The 21,411-nt window shown below is 35.1% G+C and overlaps 2 protein-coding genes across 2 annotated transcripts in view; one reads left to right on the forward strand and one right to left on the reverse strand.

Moving 5' to 3' along the window:
* Nucleotides 1-7,829: 7,829 nt before the first annotated feature.
* The window catches only part of Ndfip (Nedd4 family interacting protein), a 46,291-nt gene continuing 32,709 nt past the window's right edge, over nt 7,830-21,411 (reverse strand). The window contains exon 6 of the mRNA XM_074181534.1: nt 7,830-8,500. The gene's annotated coding sequence lies outside the window, so the exon portion shown is untranslated. The remainder of the gene's footprint in view (nt 8,501-21,411) is intronic.
* Nucleotides 7,904-17,953, forward strand: Tcjhamt (juvenile hormone acid O-methyltransferase). The gene is made up of 3 exons (XM_023156029.2): nt 7,904-8,265; nt 10,922-11,196; nt 15,566-17,953. Exons 1-3 carry the CDS (start codon nt 7,904-7,906, stop codon nt 15,763-15,765), a joined length of 837 nt encoding a protein of 278 aa, XP_023011797.2. The 3' UTR covers nt 15,766-17,953.

Raw genomic sequence — 21,411 nt, forward strand, 5'->3', positions numbered from 1 at the left:
TATATATAATATTTCCACTTATGTTTCGCTTGTGTTTACGCAGTTATTTTTATCAAGTACTTTCTTGGTTTTTCTCATTTTGTCTTCAATCGAGGACCGCCTGCCCGGTACTGACGATGCCCAATATGCTGAAACAGCTGTTTCATGTTTCATTTTTAATAACGAAAATATATTCCCATATTCAGGAGATGCTGATAGAAGATTGAACTTCATTGAATGGTTGTCCACCCGTATTCATGGTGATCAGTTTCTGAAAAAAATATTAAGGAGTGATGAAAGCCGTTTCCAAAACAACGGTATAACAACCATAATTGTCACTATTGGTCTGACGCGAACCCTCATTGGGTGCAAGAAACGAGATTTCAGTCTGTTTGGGGGGTTAATGTTTGGTGCGGAATCATTGATGGTTATTTGATAGGACCTCATTTTTTCGAAGGAATTCTCAATGGGGAGAGGTACTTTTTCTACAACATGTGTTGCCGAATCTCTTGGAGAATGTATCAATACAAACTCGACTGAATATTTGGTTTCAACAAGATGGGGCACCTTTACATAATAATGGAATAGTTACGTAATATTTGGATGATATTTTCAATGAGAAATGGATTGGAAATAAGGGTCCAATACCCTGGTCAGCTCGAAGTCCAGATATTACTCCACTAGATTTATTTTTGTGGGGATATATCAAAGACTTAGTTTATATGCGACGTCCACAAAATGTTGAGGATTTGAAAAATAGTATCACAAATGTTTGGGCTTCCATAAGGCGAGAGAGGCTTTTAGCTGTTACGAATCGGGAATTACTAAAAATATGCAATATGTGCATTCTACGTGAAGGAAGGCAGTTTGAACACTTACTGAAATGATTATTGTTATCACTAATTGATTTCGTTATCATCATGTTAGTCGAGTTATGGTCAAAGTAACATTTTTTGGTAATTTGAAATATTTATTTAAATTTGTACAGAAATACACAACTAGATAAAATTGAACAGACAATGAAATCATAACTGATGGATTAATTTTATTAAACTCGTATCATTGCATTCATTTTGACTTATTCATGGCCCTTTTTATAATATGCAATAAAATTGCCTTTTTCATCAGTATTCAAGGAAAACTACAAGTGTGCTACATGGCTGAATTCAGAATTTAATGCAGGATCCAAAAACGAATCGGAAAATCTAGGTTTTTGTTTAAAAAAATTGGCATCGGTGTCATCATCTGCCTTCACGAAATATGGATATTCTCTCTCATTTTTTAGATATTTGCCTGCGGAGTTTTATATGGGACACCCTGTATATTTCATCATCATTATTCCCCATCTGTTCAATATAATTTCCGTAAGCCACTGCAAAAAACAGATTAAGGCAAGAACGTCATTTCTGAGAATTTAGTGCCTACTATTTTGGAATTATAGTATACCAGATCTTTTGAAGAGTACCCATTCAAAAAATGTATATCAACAAGTAAACTATTGATTCACTTGGAGAGGTATTGAATCGGATGAATGTTTCTAGAGATATCAGCTTCGAACTGAAAAAAAAAATAATAAAAAATAAATAACGCAAAATAGAGAAAATTGGTATAGTCTGACCAGAAATGGGTACTGCATTCAAATCATTTACTCTCAACGAATTGAATAAATTAATATACAAAATCTATTCTTGAAAAATCTCATTCGTAACAAACAAAATAACACATCAACTATGACAAATGTAGAAATATGTCCATTAGTAACCGTCAATATACACACTGCACCCATCAATAGAATCGACTTGGCTTTTTCCATAGGAACAAAATATTACATTATTTTCTGTTGGTAGTTTAAAGGCCATGGTAGAGGGGTTAGTCGGGATATTCTTTGAGCGCGCTATTCAACATGGAAGCTAATTGTTCGGGAACCGTGAAGCATCCAAAACTGTCAACTTTAAAGATAAAGGAAAAACATTTGTTATGAATGTTTGTAATTCTATAAGAATACAATATCCGCCCAAATAAAAAGCAAGGAGAAGGTAGTGCTAAAATGCACGATTATGACCGGTGTCAATAGATCGACAATTTTTAGAATTCTTTAGGAACTCAAAGAAAACAACAGCTTTTTGGAGACGAAAGTATCCACTGGCAGAAAATGTTTGGTTATCGACCAAGAAGTCAAGAATTCTATTAGGAGAACAGTACACTTTTTTACATAAAAAACGAAATACCTTCATCAAATAGTTTTGTCTGTTATTCGTGAAGACAGTTTTTTCCTGATATAAGAAGAACTAGATTATGGAAGACATTACAAAAGCTGAACTTCACTTTTGGAAAAATGGATAGAACGAGCATGGTAATAGAAAAATCTTGTTGGATAGAGAAGAAACTATTCAAGAGAAATAAAAAAACAGAACACTGGGTAAATATATTTTTCACACGCTTTATTATTAGCTTCACCTATATGTATGTATGTTTGTTTGTTTGTAACTTTCTCTCTCTGTATTGACAGAATCATCGGTCTTGTTGCTTGATCTATTACCAGGCAGATGGCGCTGTAAGTAACCTCCTTGATAGGTTGTTCAAAATAAAATCAAAATAAATATAGTTCAAAAACTAAAAAACACGCTTTTAAAGAACATGGAACTAAAAAGTTAAAAATAAATATAGTTAAAAACTAAAAAACACGCTTTCAAAGAACATCGAACTAAAAAGTTAAAAATATATATACTTTTTAAATAAGCTGAAAGCAATAACGATCGAAAAATACTAGAATTATTGTGAAAAAAGCATGGGCGCTTTGTGCCATTTTTTTTGTATATCTAGTGCCCACGATTTTTTTACAATAATACTAGGTTAGGTTAGGTTAGGTTATTGTTTTAGGTCTATTTAAAAAAAATATTTTTAACTTTTCAGTTCGGTGTTCTTTAAAAGCGTGTTTTTTAGTTTTTTTAAACTATATTTATTCATTTGGATGAAACATGGGTCAATGAGGGTCATGCCGTCTCGAAGATTTGGCAAAACTAGAACATCAAAACCCTAATAAAGTGTGTCTCTCAGTACACCAAACTTTTCTACCTCTTGAGAATGGCTTCAAAGTCGAAGCTGAAACGTCGACGATCAATTTGATATTATCAGTGTCAATAATATCTAATAATATCAGTTGATTTACATCAAAAGACGAATTATAATATTTTGATTTGAACAGGTTGGATAATGGAAACGGATAGTCTTTAAAACGTCACCAGATGATACATATTCATTTCATATGCGAAATTTTATAAATTCAACTTACTGACAAATCAGATTTTTTTTTTCAAAAACTGAATTTATCAAATGCAGTTATTTTTTACCCTTTCCATATTTGTATTTATTTCAAATTCGATATTCTGATTATTCATCCTAAATAAAAAACTAAATGAAAAATAATCTAAAAATAAAAAACGATGTATCGTTACAATAAAATATTTAAACAAAATTAGTTTTCACCATATTTCATTATCTTCGCATGCATACAGAATATATCTTGGGAAAATCTATATTATACCCCCGTCTGCTTTGACTCATTAAAGACAATGTATAAAAAACAAACACTTTTACCAAACACCAGAACTACAACCATTTTTTGACGCGCATTTCACCGACCAAGTTAGCGTCTTCAGGAGATGAGGTAAACTGCTACTTCAGTCCAATTTGTCTCCTGAAGGTGTGCTGGTGATTGGGAAAAGTGCATGTTTTGAATTTTTTCTACGCCAGACGTTCCAGGTTTTTTCGCAGGACAATGTATTTCAACAAAATCCATCACAATGCATCATTTACGACGCGTCAGAGATCCGTGTGCATCTAACACTACATCTCAACATAACCTATTCGACTTCTAACATCTTTGCCCCAATTTCAGATAAAAATCTTGAAGAATTGTTTGAAATACGAAATTCAAATTAGGTTGTAGGTCAACTTATCTAAATAACGATTGTAACAACTAAGATAAGAGATGACAGTGACCTTCAAACAAAAAAAAGAAAACTAAAATTTAGTCTTAATCATGAAAAAATTCATCAAAATACAAGATGAGGATGTGAAAGATGTGATTTTAATAATAATAATTTAATAAGATGGCGACCGATATGATTTCGATTGTCAGGTTGGCGGGAATTCAGTCAAAATGTTTAAGAAAGTCAATTACTAAAGTGTCGACGTTTCCAAACTTCATTGTTTCATCTTCAGGACTCTGAAGTATAAGAACAAAACATTCATATTAAAATGGGATTCTGCAATGTAGTTTTGTTAAAAACAAAATAAATTATATAAAGTAACAATCGTTAGAAAATAATAAAACGTTTCGAACACTATGCAGAAAACAACGTTGTAAGTACTCATCAACGTATTTCATAGCAGCTCCTCTTCTAGCTAGACTACAGACCGAATCCCAAAACGATGGAAGATATTCACTTATGACTACCCACAAAACAAACATCTGTTTGAAAGATACAGGATATACTATACTCACTGACAACTGCTAAAGTACAATGAAGTCATCTGATCGCGAAGAAGAGTGACTGAAAGTAGTGAAATAGCCTACTGAAATTCTACAAACTTTGCAATTTCATAGTCCTTGTTAAGTAATATTCTTACCAGTAATTCAAGAAAGATTTCTTGTAATTTGGAATAAAATGCTGAAGTAAAATAATCCTGTTTTTTTTTCAAAACACACTATATCTTTTTTTATCAGTCTTTGAATGTTAAAAAATGTATTTTACAGAAAACTAACTCCGGGTTATGGTCGAATGGAACCTGAATTACCATTCCACCACGGATTTTGTTCTCTCTAATCGTGACTCCGGCTGTCGGAGCCTATGTTCTGATATTTCATTCGTTTGTTCTTGAAGGAGACCACTTTTCTTTCCAGAAACCAAATAATGGAAAACAAAACTATCACAAATTGACAGTCATGTTGAGGAAATACATGATTCTCATTTCACTGACAAATGTCTAGACGTCTTCCATTGATGACCTATTCATCTTATACAAATTAATTTTGAATATAGAATAACAAAATAATTTTGGTCTAATTTTCACTAGATTGGATTGTCGGGGAGCTGGCCCCTGACCAGATTCACTGCGACCTTTTAAGATCTATTATGATGCTCCTTGGTTGTTAGAGCTCATTGTCTATCTTGATCTCTTTAATGAGACTCCATAGCCTTGACACTGACCCCTTCATATCAGCCTCTTTGTTCTCTTCCCCGCATCTTGCCTGTCTCAGCTTTGCTATCGCTTCGCATTCACAGAGGAAATGCAGTGCAGTTTCTTACTCTTCTTGATCGAACCTGCATTTGTTTTCTTCTGTCAGACCCATGTTGTTCATATGTTTCCTGAGTCGGCTCGTTAGTAGACCCACCAATACCCTTACAACCTTACGGTTGTGGTTTAGCAGGTCTTCCGTGAATCTAGGCGATGGTTTCTTTATGAACTATTTCGTCTGCCTTATTCCTGGGAGCTTATTCCACCAATCTATCCATTCGGCTTGCATCCATGAATTTATATATACAACTTATACATACAACTTAAAGTTTAATGTATAAGTTTGAAAATGTCCTCATAGGATGAAACTGTTAGTTACAAATAAAAGTGGTGAAAAACATAGAAAGTTTCCAATTAACTTTTCTTCTTCATATATGCTTTCGCTACCCTGCAGAAGGTTTCTGGGCCGATCATAGCCTTGGATCCTTCACGGGCTAGAACATTGACCTCCTCATTGCCCTTGTGACCCTCATGTCCGGGTACCCAAGCTAGAGTGACCCTATTTTGGGTACTTAGCTCCTTGAGTGCGCTCAGACAGCTTCCCACCAGTCTCCAAAAGACTTGAAATGAGCTGAGCGCTTCCATTGCCGCCTGGCTGTCGGAGAAAAGGCAATGGTTTTAATTGTGACCTTCAGCCTATGTATTTTTCCTACACAGTGTTCGATGGCCGCTACTTCTGCCTGTAACACAGTTGCATTATGTCCGAGGCTGAGTGCGATCCTCGTCTCTGCTCGGCCTCCGTATATACCGGCTCCCACTCCTTCTTGGGTCTTTGACTCATCTGTATAACAAGTTTCTTCCGCTTTCACCGGTGGGCCGTTTTGCCTCTCTACTTGGTATGATGATTTTGAAATAATTTTGAAAGTTGTACTGCGGAACTGTGTTATCCACGGGCACTCCTAATATTGGATTTGCCTTTAGTTCATTGTACAGTTTCAATTACTCTGCACCGTGTGACTGGCTGATTGGGGTTTGCACCTGCATTAGTCTCTGTGTCACCAGTCGAGCTTCTCTTTGTATGTAGATGTGTAATGGTGGAAGTCCAAGAAGGACCTCAAGTGTTACAATTGGGGACTGGCTCCCGCGACACATAAGCACGCCAGCCTTTGTATGCCGCCTAATAGCCTAGCCGTATACGATTGCCTTGTTCTTGTCCACCAAGTCACTACACCGTATGATATCATGGTTCTCACTACCCTTGTATATAGCCAGAGTGTCATTTTTGGGTTCAGCCCCAAGTTTTTGCCGCACATTCTTCCCAGGGCCATCTTGGCTTTATGTGCTGTTTTTTGGATGTGGAGGTTCCACGTAAGCCTGTGATCGAAAGTCACACCTGCAAATTTCCCTTTTTTGACTATCACCAGGTCAGCATATCCCAGGAAATATATGCCTTCTTCAGATAGTTTCCTGAGGATCTCGTCTACTAGGGTTGCCCATATCAATGCGACAGTAAGCGTCCTTGTGGGCATCCCCTCTCTGCTCTTACCTGTATGGTAGCCTCTTCTCTAATTTCCACCAAGTTTATTATTTGTTACGACCGGTTTCGATTTGTTAGACTATTCTAAAGTATTTGCTAGGAAGATTGATAAACTTTCAAACTTTATTGTTGTTGTTCATTAAAATGACTGTAAAATTATAATTTTTTCAAATACAATGTAAAGCAATTTGATTTCGCTGTGGTTCATTTTCATCCTTTTTTGTAATTTTCTTGAACTTCCATCGCTTATCTCAGACATATTATGAAATCTACATATAACATTTTTCACACAGCTTAGGCATTCAGCAATAAATTTGTTTCAGAAAGATGAAAATTCTTTTAGCACGGTTTTAATCTTGAAAATTCGACCTGATAACACGTTGGAATTTCAACTCCACGATTTTATTTCACTTTACATTTTCTCGGTAATTCACAATTTTGACGAGTTTGTGAACTTTTGTCGATTTTACTTATCACTCAGAAATTTACAACAGATAAAATCTACACCTTAATAATTTAACTGCTTTCCTGTAGTACTTATGCATATTTGTAAAACGTATCCTATCGAAACTTATCTTTCTCGTAGATACTGAATTTTTTAGGACACTATGTACATGCAGACCAAGTAAAAAATTATTTTAATTGTCCTCACCATTATATTTGCTAATAATGAGTTGAACAATCAAAAATGATTTTCGAATCACCTTGTGTAATGATATCCCTTTGAATAATTAGCATTTTTTGTCTTCGATCACAACGATACAAAAACGTAATACGATTGAATGTAGAGTTAAAAATAAGCAATTTCCGAGCTTTGGAAACCTATTTGATAATATGCAGTGGCCCAGTGAAGTTTTTTATATGAAAAAGTTCTCAATTTCAAATTTTGCTTTGTACATTTCGATGATATTGTGATCTGAGAACATAACATTTCCGTTTTTTGTTATGAAAGATAACTTCGTCGGCTTTGTATTCTGTTTGGTTAAACAAGTAACTTGTTTGAGAATCGCTGTTACCGAAAAATCTCACTCGGACTTTCCGTATAAAAGCTCCCGAGTCAAAACTGAGAGACTTTAGTCGTATACAGGCCCATCTAGGGCTCAATACCCAAAATTCTTCACCTGGGCTTTAACCTTGACTAGCGCAATGGACAAGCCCGACTTATACTCCAAGTACAGTGATTTGCAAAGATCGGACAACTTGTTCGTTTTGGACAATTATCTAGACGTCTCCGGTTGGAAGGCGGAAGACGCCGTTCTGGACGTCGGAAGTGGAGATGGCAAGTTTCTCATCGAAAATTTGTACCCTCGCTTGCCGGAAAATATCGGGAAACTCGTTGGTAGCGATTGTTCGGAGATAATGGTTAACTTTGCAAAAGAAAGGTATTCTGTTGATGAGGTGGAGTTCGCCCAATTGGACATCAGTTCGCAGGAACTTCCGCCAAATTTTGAAAATGGCTTCGACCACATTTTTTCTTTCTATACGTTGCACTGGGTGAGAGAACAAAGGTGAGTCAAAAAAACAGTTCACTTACAGAGATCATGTACATTTTTATATACTTCTTTCCATCGAAAATACCTTTTCAAGTTTCTTCTTTAGATATTGATATATAGTGTGGTCTACTGAGTGTACAACATATGAGATTTTTTTTGTTGCACAATTCAAATTTGAAGAGCGTCATATTTATGGATGATCGATAACCATATCGAATGCACTTAGTATGATAAACAGCAAACAAGGTACCTGAAAAAATTTCAAATTTGTTCAAAAATGTAATATTTTTATCAAAAAAAGGTTATAAGGGCACTGATTAAAAACAAAAAATATCTTTCTTTTGACGAATACAACAGTATGCCGTTTAAAAATTGATTTAAAATCAATTGTTATGATGAAATACAAAGTCATGGCATCTCATTCAAATTGTCATTATTTATTTTTGAAAAAGTATTCTGATTTTATCATACCTATTCAAAGAAACGACAATCAATTTACTTTAGTCAGTTTCCGTTTGTAGCTGCAATATTAACCCCAATTCTAAAATTTTGCATATATTTATATTTCACTTTTGTTAAAACTGAAAAGAGTATATTTTTAGGAGAGATTAGTTTTTGTAAAAAAAAACTTCTTTCCATTCAACTTTTAATAATGTGCATATGAAAAAACTTTGAATCATAGTGCGAACTTTTTATTTGAAATTTTTAGAAGAACTTATTAGCTAGAAAACGGATTGAATCAGTCGATAAAAAAAAATTTATGAATTAATAATTATTTTTCTCTTACAACATTTGCTCGAAATTTGAAGCTGGTAAAAGATATTTGTGCACATTCATGAAACACTAAACAGTTCAACGTGGCTTACAGAACAAATAATAATTCATGCAAATTTATTAAAAACAATGAAGACAAAACTTCAGTGACGGATAGATCAGGAATATATAAGCTGACTTGTTTTTCTTGCCCAAAACTTTATATTAGCCAAACGGGGAGAACTGCAATCCAAAGAATTAAAGAAAATAGAAGCAGTTTCTTGAATGGAAAGATCATTTAGAAGAGGAAAGTTTGAAACTCAACCTTTTAGAATGTTTAATAAATTTTAAGAATTCGGGTCATTTACTGAATGACCAAATAGAATTAAATAATTCATATATTTTCCAAATGTGGAAACTGATAACTAACTGATACATAAGCTTACATTCAGTACATGTTTATTTCCAAGAGTTTATACATTTTTTCCACTTTTTATGTTTTTGTTGATCGATTTATTCTCAAACTCAGGTACAAATTTAGTTGGGTAGGTAAAACTCAGGCACTCGATATTCAGGGACTTCAGATTGTCGAATATATATAAAGCACTTAATATGTAGATTTTAGTTAGTTAGGATAGACACGTCTGAAGAAGCTATTGGATAGCAAAACCCGTCGGTTTTGTAAAACTCTCTAGTGAAAATCTGACAATGAAGTGTTTCTTGAATACGTTTTATTTTCATCAAGTGTCGGCCGACTTCATCACGTATATAATGCAATCGTGGTTCAACCTAGCACCACTGATTGGACCAATGCAGTTTTTTATTTGTATTCATTATGTTTATGAATATGGATTAACTAAATTAACTGAAGATACAAATTTAATAAAATAATGAAATATTGAACAAGAAAACACAAGTAATTGATATAGCATAAATAAATAATCCTAGAAATTTAATAAAATGGGTATAACTTTGTCAATAATTAAAGGGCTGGTACAACCGTTCAATAATCTTTTAGAAATTAAATCGTCGTGAATTTTGTAGAAGGTATATAATTGTTGTATTATCAGTAAATGATCTGACTGTTTTATGAGAGAGAGGACATTGGCAGATTAAGATCTTCAGATAAAGTGGTGCTGCAGGTTTATCCGGGTTTTCCTGTAGCTGAATGCCCCACTGGAAGCGATGAAGTCGCCCCGGAGCACCAATTAATTTTTGTTATTGTTTTATAATTTCACGATTTGTATTTTGAAAGTGTTAAGTTACTGTTTTAGCGAAAGATGTGATGTATATTTTTCAATTTAACTGATCCCTTCAGAGGTAAATTTGTGAATGAGTTAATGTATATTGAAAAAAAGGAGTGGAACTAAAATAGATCCTTGCGGTACCCCGTAATTCATTTTTCTCGTGGAACTTTTTTGATTTTCTATGCAAACACATTGTTGTCTATCACTCATATATATAGTTAACAAACCAATTAGGAAAATATTTTTTCTTGAAAAAATATTTATCACGTTCTTTAATTAATTGTGGTAGTTGATTATCAAACCAAGGTTTTGATTTTTTTTGTTTTGTATTTTCTTGTGAAGGAACAAAAATCGAAAATATTTATTAATTTACCATATGCATTTTCTTTTTTGTATTTTTTACGAAATGAGTAAAGCTCTCAGTTACTTCTCGAGTAGGAATACCATTATTTACTACATATACATTATTATATGTGTAGATATCCTTCAATTGTTTTGTTTCATTAGTTCAGTCTGTGTCTAAATGTAACTTCTATTATTGATCTACACATTTTTGTAAAGAGTTTATTTAGAAATTATTTCTTTCTTCCTCCGTTGGGATGTTTACCAAATTTTTAGATCATTCATAATAAAAATATCATATTGACTAGACCAAAACATTAATTTTTCAGGCAGACTTACGATAATATGTACAAAATACTGAAGCCTGGAGGAGACATGTTATTAACATTTTTGGCAAGTAATGGCATTTACGATATTTATCTGAACATGGCGAAAAATAAGAGATGGAAGCCATATTCAAAAAAAGAATACATCGCCCCATTCCACGGAATGAAAAACCCGGAAAAGCAATTGGAGAAACTCCTCAAGAAAAGTGGATTCAAGTGTAACGTGTGTAAAGTAGAGAATAGGTTGTTTGCATTCCGCAACTTGGACAGTTTTCGAAGTGAGTATGAAAATTCAATATCACAATTGCTATTCATTAATAATGAATAATTCAACATATGGTGATATATTTATAAGAACGTACAATAACCAATAATTCGGATAAAATTCTAAATAGTTCGACAACTACTTTGACCAGAGGACTGGATCCTCCGGGAGAAGGAAATATTAAGAGCAGATAGTTGTTGGTTTACAGATGGATCAAAAACACCTTCCGATTCTGGTGCAAGTGTTTTTAGTCGCTGACTCAGGACAGAGATATCTACCTGCCTAGGAACTTATGCGACTATATTTCAAGCGGAAATTTACGCTATTGAATTATGTGCAGAGAGATTGGAAGAATCCAACCTCATACACAAGTCAATAAAAATATTCTCAGACAGTCATGCGGCGTTGGAAGCTCTTGGCTTCTTCCGAGCAACTTCTAAATTGATAGCAAATTGTCAAAAACGACTCTCCTCGATAGGAAGACTTAACAGATTGTCTCTGGTCTGGATTCCTGGCCATATTGGCCTGGAAGGCAATGAAGCTGCTGACTCCCTTGCAAAGGAGGGTGCTGAAGCAGCTTCATCGGACCAGAACCTGTCATTGGCATCGCTTTAGGCTTTGTCAAACAAACATTGAACACCTGGATGGCAAGAAGATATATGGACTTCTGGCAGAATTTTCAAGGATTGGCTCACTCTAAGGCGTTTATTCACCTTTCGAAGCTTGATACCAAACAGTTGTTGGACTACAGTAGGGATGAACTACGATGTCTAACAGACCTTCTTACAGGTCACCGTCATTTGAATTATCATATGCAGAGACACGGACTGTCGGAAGACAGTGTGTGTTGCCTCTGTTTGGAAAATGATGAAACAGCAGAGCATATACTTTATGCCTGCTTCGCTGGGGACCGAATCAGGTTTTTAGAGTTCGCAGAGCCGTACTCTTACCATCTGACCTGAAATACCACTCACCATACAAACTAATCGGCTTCGTTAAGAAGCCATTTTGGGATGCAGTGGAGGGTCGAATAGACCCATTCACTTTAGACCTAACCTAACCTTGACCAGATATTTTTTCAAGAGAGAAAAATTTGGGATGATTTTGCAATGCTGAATGGCTGACAGACTGCGAATATTCATGATGCTCCATGAGTGGCTTGGAAAGTTATTAACATTGAATTCACAGATCACGATGCAGAACAAAGCAATCGATACCGTTGACACCAAAAAAAAAATTAAATAATGGATTATATGCAGCAGGAATTCACGGATAAAAAACCAAGCATAGATCTGGAACAGAAATTTCGTTCCAGCTAGACACTCTGGTTGCCTTGCAATGAAAGCTGTAGTGAAAGACAGATGACGAATCTTGTTCGGCATCGATGTAGAAGCTTGGCTTTGCAAGAATCACCATGAGGAGTCCCGTTTATCTTTATACTTTATGGATTGAATATTCTGTCATTCTATAGATGGAGTCTTGATGAGGGGAGATATCACTCAGGCTTGTCTTTAAAGGGCAGACGAGTCCAGCATTCGTTGTTTAGCCTAGTACCATTGACGAGACCTACAGCGGGGTTGAATCACGAATATATCACAGGAGAAAAGCAATGTATGAAAAACCCAAATTATGTTCAGAAGAATGAGCAAAGAACCTGTACAAATTAGTACCAGACTGTCAGAATGGGTGTCATGCAGAAATGGGAGGGAAATATTTGAAAAATCGATGACGACATCGTTACTAGAAGATAGGTCATCCTGTATACGAAAAATAAAGTGAATTTTCATTTTCGTCAAAAAATATTTGTTTATTCATCAATTTCTTCTTTGTCCGCTTCAAAGTAGTCCCCGTCAGATATACTACACTTGTGCCAGTACTTTTTATAATCCTTGAAGCAATTCTGATGCACTTTTTGGTTTGTCCTTGAGCTCTCTCAACGATTCGATTTTTATCTCCTCAATCGTCGCCAAACGCCATCTTTTCATCAGTCTCTTCAATCTTGGGAACAGGGAAAAGTCGCAGGGGGACAAATCTGGTGAATACGGTGGCTGAGGCATGATTCCGGTGTTGTCGTTGGTCAAAAAATTAAGAACAAGCAATAATGAGTTAGCAGGTGCATTATCGTGATGCAAAAGCCATGGATTGTTTTTTTTGCAATACCGGAGGATTTCTTCTTATTGCTTCCTGTAGGCGGTGCTTAACTTCAGGATATTCAGCAATTTTGGAACGAACTTCGCTGCATGGCATGAGGCAACCGATATGCTGACATCCTCAGCAATTTCTCAAATAGTGATTCGATGATTCTCCATAACAATTTTCTTCACTTTCTCAATATTTTCATCAGTTATTGATGTGCTGCGTCATCATTCACATCTTCTCGACCTTCTGTGAAAAGCTTGTACCAATTTTAAACATTTTTCTGACTCGGAGTACTGTCACCGTATGCCAATGTCAACATTTCAAGTATTTTTGACAACTTAATTAAACATTTTCACAAAATTTTATGCAAATTCTTCTGATCAATTTTTTTTGATAGCAGAAAATCGCTGAACATGCAAAACATTTCTTACTTTTATGCCTCTCACCAATAACCTAAACATGCTAAACAGATTATACTGTGAACATATGTTTGAGATGAGTGTACCAACAAAAAAAAATAAAAAAATCGCCAATTGGAAGTACATAGCCCGCGAAATTTGAACATTCATCTTATTTTTTGAACAGACTTCGTTGTCAATTATTATTTTAGAAATCAGTACATCGAAATCGAACCAATCAATATCATTCAGTTCGATTTGGATAGAAACATTTGGATTTTACTGATGTTTTTTGTACTTCGTGTTTGGTTTCTATCAGAATAAAAAAATAAAAATTGGTAAACTTTCAAACGTTACTTTTTGTGAATTGTTGTCCATCAATGATGTGCCTGAAAAATTATTATTGGTTTTTGTAGTATGTAAAGCAAATTGATTTGTATGTGGTCTCATTTTCGTCAATTTTGCCTTAAGCCATGTTTTGTGATCTCATATAAAATTTCCATGAAGGATATCATTATTTCTGAAATTTCGATCACTATCTCATCTTTACTTTCATTTATAATAGCGATGCTAATAACCGAAGTCCTATCGACAATATTCGGCGTTTTTTTGTTTAGTTAGAGCCGATTCAAACCCGAGGCTTTCATTTTTCTTCGATTTGTAGATGATTCACAATGTTTTCAACATTGTGAATGTTGAAAACATTGTCGTGTGAACAAGCACCCACGTCGAACCGCCCGGTCGGTAGCCGAGCGGTTCGACGTGGGTGCTTTGTTCACTCAGTCATTCGGCCGATATGTGAGTCGATAGTTCAAGCCACAGGCAGAACGCTCGTTGTTCATAGGGGTGCGATAACTGGTTAACGGAAAAAATATTTTAAACATGTTTTTATCGATTTTGCTGAAGATTCGAATCTTTTCATAACCTCTTTTAAATCAGGTTCTGATTGTAGTGTACGTTTTAACATGAGACGTTTTAATTCACGAATTTGTGAATGATTGAAGTTTAACTTTAACATTTTAATGAAGCAAAATCTGTAAATGATGATATAAATGAATATTTGAAGAATATAAATTTTCCTTTGGGTTACGCATGAAATAGCATGGTATCAAAATAAATGGATATCCAAAAAATAGAGTATTCCTAAATTTCGGTCAAGCATCATCTTGTAGTCATTTATTCTACATGATAAACTTATTCAATTTTGGGAAAGAAAAGTTTACAAGATGTAAAGAAATAACGTTTCGACACAAACTGGAAGAAAAGCCCTCTCGAAACAGTTACTTATGTTTAAAAAAATATTTGTTTTTCCTTTAACCAGCTATCGCACCCCTACAAACGACAACCTTCAGAAGTCGAAACTTGTGCGAACTAAGGATAAACGAGGTCTTAACTTTTAACGTGTGATTCTTAACACGGGTTGGACGATAGCAAGTGAAAATCGATCGTTCAAACTGGGACTTGAACCACCGACCAACACGGCAGTCATTCGAGTGAGTGAACAAAGCACCCACGTCGAACCGCCTGGCTACCGACCGTCACTTTCATATAAACATTGAATCACACGAAAGAAAAATACTTTTGAAACAAACACTTTTGTGTGATCACTAAATTATACAATGAGCATTCGTCATGGAATTGAATCAGATATCCTCATGGAATTGAATCAGAATTGCTAGAAAATATCGTATATGAAAGAGGTATAACTTCATTGACGTGGAACACTGTCTTTCCCAATGGCGAGCATCGATGTTTCGGAATGGGACACGTGTCTTTCTGCTCCTTCTGCACCAATCTGGATAACATAACAAGATAAAACACTCGATTCATTAAATTTTGTTTCAGAATCCGTCATTGCAGTGAATCCCATTATTCCAAATCTTCCACCCGAAGATGTTTCCGATTATATGGATGACTACGTGAAAGAAGCGAGAGGTTTGACGAAAATAACAATTGAAAACATGAATAATAATGCCGAGGAATCTGTCAGTGTGGATTACAAGCTATTTGTTGTTCATGCCACCAAACCAGAAACTGTAGGATAGCGTGAAATTGTAGGATAGATGGATCTTGAATTGAAAAAATAGTGTTCAAAGTATTCTTATATATCATTAGTACTGTTAGAGCGGGATTTTCGAATAGTTATTCTCAGAAGAATGGTGTAATACTCAGTTTTTATATCCATCATAAGAGTGAAGTGAGATTTTGTCTACATTGTAAGTATAGGTAGAGAATTTTGTTTATTGGAATGTCTAAAAATGCAGTCATATGGTATTCAGATTTAGAAAAAAAAAATTTAAACTCTAGTTTGTATTGAAACTCCAATTTTTGTGATCCTGAATATGAATTTTTTTAACAAAATTTCCTCTTGCCTTTTTGGGCATTAGCGAAAAACAGTCAAACCTCAATATTTCAGGCGCTGGACAAAAACTGAAATAAGCGTTTATCTTATGTTACAATTTCAAATTAGATGAAATTGGCTAAACTTTGAGATCAGGATGAAATTATTAGGAAGATCCGTTCTTAAAATACAACCAGTTGATATTTGACCAGTTTTTACAAAGAATAGAACTGAAAATTGTTATTCTCGTCATTTTTGAGCTGAATCATCATCATCATAATGAGCTGCTAGCTCAATTTCTAGATTAGACGGCTAACCATGGTTATTATGGTTCTGTCAAAATTACCCAATCTACTGAAAATTTCGAAAGTAGTTTTTTGCAAATAAAAAGTTTTCTATTTTTTTTATTAATGAATAAATAACGTACATATTGTTATTGTAATGGTAATTACTGTACACGTGCTTAATTGTGATAGACTCCTGATGGTCCAGTTTGTAGTTCAGAAGTCTTGTTGACACCTACCCCGTAATTCTGATTGAACGTCAGTTTCGCGAAGAGAAATTTCGTAATTTGAACTTAAAAAATGGAGGCTTCAGAAGGATTGTCCATAGCTCCTTGATCTTCCGATTCCTCAACCCTGCTAATGGTTATAAATCACCTGTTTGGTACGATATCTTTCGCAATTAGCACACATCCTCAAGTGGAATAGATCTGCCTTCATGTACTCACACATAGAAGTGCTGCAGTCTTTCCTTCATTTGAAGGGAGGAACTTCTCTGATTTTGGGGGCTGAGGGGCGGTTATAGGTAAGAGGTGATTAGGCCTTCTTCCAACCAAATTACTCGGAGTCTTATCCTGGCCCAAAGTTGTACCTGCAGGTATATACGCAACAGTTGGTAGACATCCTGCAGCTTATGGAGTTTTGAGACATGATTTGAGGGTTCAGAACATACAAGATATATACAGCGCATACAAACAGGAATGAACTGACGTGATATGGTTTGTTCCGTAACAGAGCTGCCAAAAACTTCCCTCCTACAGCAAGGAGGGAAGTCATTAAGGAGGCGCTAAAGTCAGAGTTTTTCATCAAGGAGTTAATGTCTTCACAAACAACTGTCACTGAGCTGCGTTCCTGGGCCAGTGCAATTCCTGTGGTGGCAATGTGTCTTTCAGCATCCTCGGAAGTTTGATGTCATACATCTGACTTCCTAGAATTTGCCAGACAAGAGTTCCTATTAGGCACTCTGCTGCTCCTTGCTACTAGTAAATAGCACTTCAGGACAACACTGAATCTGAGGGCCGGGAACCACTCGAACAACGATTTTAATGTTCAATGTTTCTCCAATTTAATTCAACAATCAAGACACGTACTGAATACGTTGGTTGCACTATTACATCTTTGAACGAAACATGGGTCGTTTGGGTACCTAGTAAGGCTTAAATTATGGATGAAATTGGTCATCTCCTTCTAGTAAGGACCGTCTTTAGAAAAACATTACTTTTTCCTCGTTGTGTATGGTACAAAGAAAGTATTTCTAGCACAAAATACCATTGAACTCTTTGTCGAACAGCAATATGCTATTTTGGGCTACTGAAACACAAATAACTAATGTGGAAGCGTTAATATTTCGATCCACCCTGTATATTAGAAATATATTAATAATTTACATATGCTTGAGAAAGTGTCACCTTTCTGTATTCTTGCGAATAACATTTATGTAAATTTATATCGATAGTACAAAGAAAGTAAGAAAATTCAGGGAATTTCGCATTTATTGTTATAGGTTCTTATATATTGTAGGAGAAAGGAAATCCTAACAATGTTACATTGTTGACACTCATGACTTGCATTACTCATTATATTATATACAAATAAATGATATCACTATCAGAGTGTTTTGATTTCAAAATATTATGTTGTCTTTTAAATATTGATACTTACGATGACGGATCTATGAAGGGGTCAGAGTAATATTGAATGCTAATGATTTTTTTGTACGATTCCGTGCTAGAAATCACACGTAAGACACGTAAGAGATCGTTAATCTTCAGTTCACAAGTTTTTTTTTGAGGGTTGTCGTTCGTATTGGACAAATTAGTGAATTCGATACTATTAACGTTACGCCACAATGATAATGTTTTAAAGGATTTCCTTTTGTTGTTCAGACTCGTATATAAAAATATTAAAGTGTCAAAAATTGAAATACTCTCCCGGGCCATCTTCGTAAAAAATGAAAAGAACGAAGTGCAACCGTTGACAGAAAAAAATCGATATGAAAATTAAAATACCGAGACCAGCTTCTACCTGGTATGAAATATTGTATTCCTTTTTCAATAAGACAGTTTTCACTATTTTTATTATTTCAAATTCAATATTGCTAAAAAAATACCAGAGTGAATCCGAGGCTTCAGAAAACAATCCTTAAGAAACAGTTCAGCGAAAGGTGCACGACGTCACCAGATATACGAAATACGAAGCCGGCTAGGATTCGCCATTAGTTTCAGACGTTTCTATGTTAGCGGTGTGAAAGTTCAATTATTTTTCAATTGTTTGTATTCATCTGCCTATGTTGTGGGAGTATGGAGAATGAAAAAGTCCCAAAAAAGTATTGTATTGTTCGTAGGTGTAATTATTCAATCAGAAATGCACTAAAATAATCATTTATAGGTAACTCATACCAAAAATAAAAAAGTTAACAAAGCGTTGCAAATAGCTTGTAGCAAAACACGGGTATTTTTTTGAGTTATTTTACGTTTACTCCGTTAACATATATTTTTGATACATCCTTTATATATTTGTATGATGGGTTGCTTGTCACAGCGATGCTCGGTATGCCTAAAAATCTCGCATCTATTGGAATGTACAGAAAACCCGCCACCATTTTTATATCGGAAACTATTTTATTGAATTGCGTTGGCAGAGAGAGATTTGTTGAAACGAAGTAAAAGTCCGTGGTTTTATTGTTACATACGCATTATTCAGTTTAATATAATTTGCCTGGGGCCTGAAAGATTAAATAATACTTGTATTGTGGCGACTCGTGCCTGAATTTTATTTAAGGTAAGCAATGGTAAAGCCAGTAGTGTTCTCTTGTGAGAATTAATTACATATTATTTTAGCTTTATATTCGCGAATAACCATCTATTATTGATGCCTGTATTGTTCACTCATTTCACTCCAAATCAGTAAAAGTTCCATATTACAAGAGCACTAGTCTGATTTTCCTGACCACCCACGAAAAACCCTGAGAGAAACCCGTTCCTCTACAACTTGACGCCCAACATGGGGCCAGGGTTTTTTTATTGCTGTTTTATGATGGCCAGCCCAACATATAACTTGAGAAGCAAAGGAGGAATGAATAATCAGGAGCAAAGTGCCGAATCGACGGTAAATGGAAATTCCCACCCAAAAAATCGTAGGAAAGAACAAGGTGAAGATTTTCAAATTTCCATATCAACTCAAGGAGATGTTCCACCTACAACGTCATTTCCAGAGGTGTCATATTCTGTTTTTTCACATCTGGGAACGACTTCCTTGCCATTTTATGCAAACACCACTTCGGTACCACATCCAGGGGGAAACATTACAATGAGTATAGTTGCGGATTCCCATCCGGGTTTAAATGAATCTTCAACTCTGTCCCAGAAGCAATTAACAGAAATTATAAGAGAAGAAGTGAGAAAAACATTACTGGCTCTTCCTGAAATAAACAAAAATAGTAATTATGTTCAATACGTACCCGACTGTAACAATATCAGGGATAACAATAGGGATAGTAGTAATGTAACTGGGCACGATTTTCAATCGAGATTTTGCCTTCCTTTAGGTTCAGCAGGAGAACAAAAAAATTTTGGGTTGCCTAAGAACCAAAATTGTCTGATACCAAATTATAGTCAAATGAATAACAGACCCAGAGAGAATAATTCCGGGGATCTGAAAGCCTGTAAATCATTGCCTACCTTTAATAACGAGGGTACTTTACACTTGAATTATATTGAAACATTCTTAGATGTTAGTAACATAAGTTTCAACCAATTTACACTCTGCATGAGTAACTTGTTTGAGGGACCAGCAAAACTTTGGTTTGATGCGTTCGCGAATACTTTTGTTAATTATCAACAATTTCGGAAAGCTTTTTTGGATCAGTTTTGGAGAGCTACAAGGCAATTGCAACTGAAAATAAAATTGGACTCTGCAAGATATAGGGAAAGTGGCGGTTCTTTTGTAAATTATTTCAATAAACATTTATCAATGGCCAGACATTTACAACCCTTGACAATTGCGCGTCATTTTCCTCCGCACATTTCGGCGGTATTGGTAAGAACTGTTTCACTGTTATCGGCGGTCGACAGATTGTGACAGGCCGATTATTATTTTAATATAGAAAAAACGAAATGGGAAGGTCATGGTACCTCCCAAAACGGTATATATAATACTAATACGTTTCCGGCGGTTAATAAAACATTTTCTAAACCGAATCATAAACATTTTCAAACAAAAAATAGTTCATTGAGCCATTTATGTAAGTAATACTCCGGTGAATGAGTTATTAGAGGAGTGCGATTTTAATCATGAGCCCATCGATACATGTTCCCCAATCATCTTAGTGGAAATGTATAAATTTCAATTTTCAGCAATAATCGATACTGGAAGTACCATTTCCGCTATTTCTTTTGAGTTATGGAGTCAACTTTCAGACTTCCATGGTATAATACCCCATTTACCGTGTTCAGGCATAAAAGTAGTGCGAGTGCTTTTAAGGCAAAATTCAAAAAAATATCGTTTCAAACATCACTCAGTTTCACGATCCAAAATATCGGTTTCGCTCACGAATTTTTGGTTATTCCTGACTTGTCCTACCCAGTTATTGTTTGTATGGATTTTTGAGACTATGTAAGGTATTAATCAACCTAAAAGAGAGGTGTTTGCAATTTGTTGTGAATGAAAAACTAATAAAAATTCATGAAAACAATTTTCCTCACCAATTTCCGCTTCCTATGACTATGTCAGCTCTCATAAACAAATCGTATCCCAACAAAATCGGAAATTCATTTACCGGATATCCCGTTACTGTTTGTGAAAATAATTTTGATGTTTGTCAACTGTTATTGTCTTGTGATTTACCGGAAAAAGACAAAAGTTTGTTGTAAGACGTACTACTCAAATATAAGTCGATTTTTTCGGATATACCGGGGCGCAGGAACTGTTATGAACATTCCATAATATTGAAAAATTACAACGAAATTTTTATCAAACCGTATCCGATACCAGTAGCACACCAAGTGGCAGTTAATGAAACCATTGCACAGATAGAAAGTTGGGGTGTGATAGAACGAGCATCTACACCT

Source organism: Leptinotarsa decemlineata, unplaced genomic scaffold (genome assembly GCF_025532065.1).
Source record: "Leptinotarsa decemlineata unplaced genomic scaffold, Ldec_3_MD MMD2_tig00026314_RagTag_RagTag, whole genome shotgun sequence".
In the NCBI taxonomy this organism is placed as follows: domain Eukaryota; kingdom Metazoa; phylum Arthropoda; class Insecta; order Coleoptera; family Chrysomelidae; genus Leptinotarsa; species Leptinotarsa decemlineata.

Bases quoted from the DNA above. Each gene is read 5' to 3' on its own strand.
- Tcjhamt (XM_023156029.2), top strand. From the start codon at position 7,904: ATGGACAAGCCCGACTTATACTCCAAGTACAGTGATTTGCAAAGATCG. The intron at 8,266-10,921 runs GTGAGTCAAAAA...TTAATTTTTCAG, and splicing joins CACTGGGTGAGAGAACAAAG to GCAGACTTACGATAATATGT. The intron at 11,197-15,565 runs GTGAGTATGAAA...ATTTTGTTTCAG, and splicing joins CAACTTGGACAGTTTTCGAA to AATCCGTCATTGCAGTGAAT.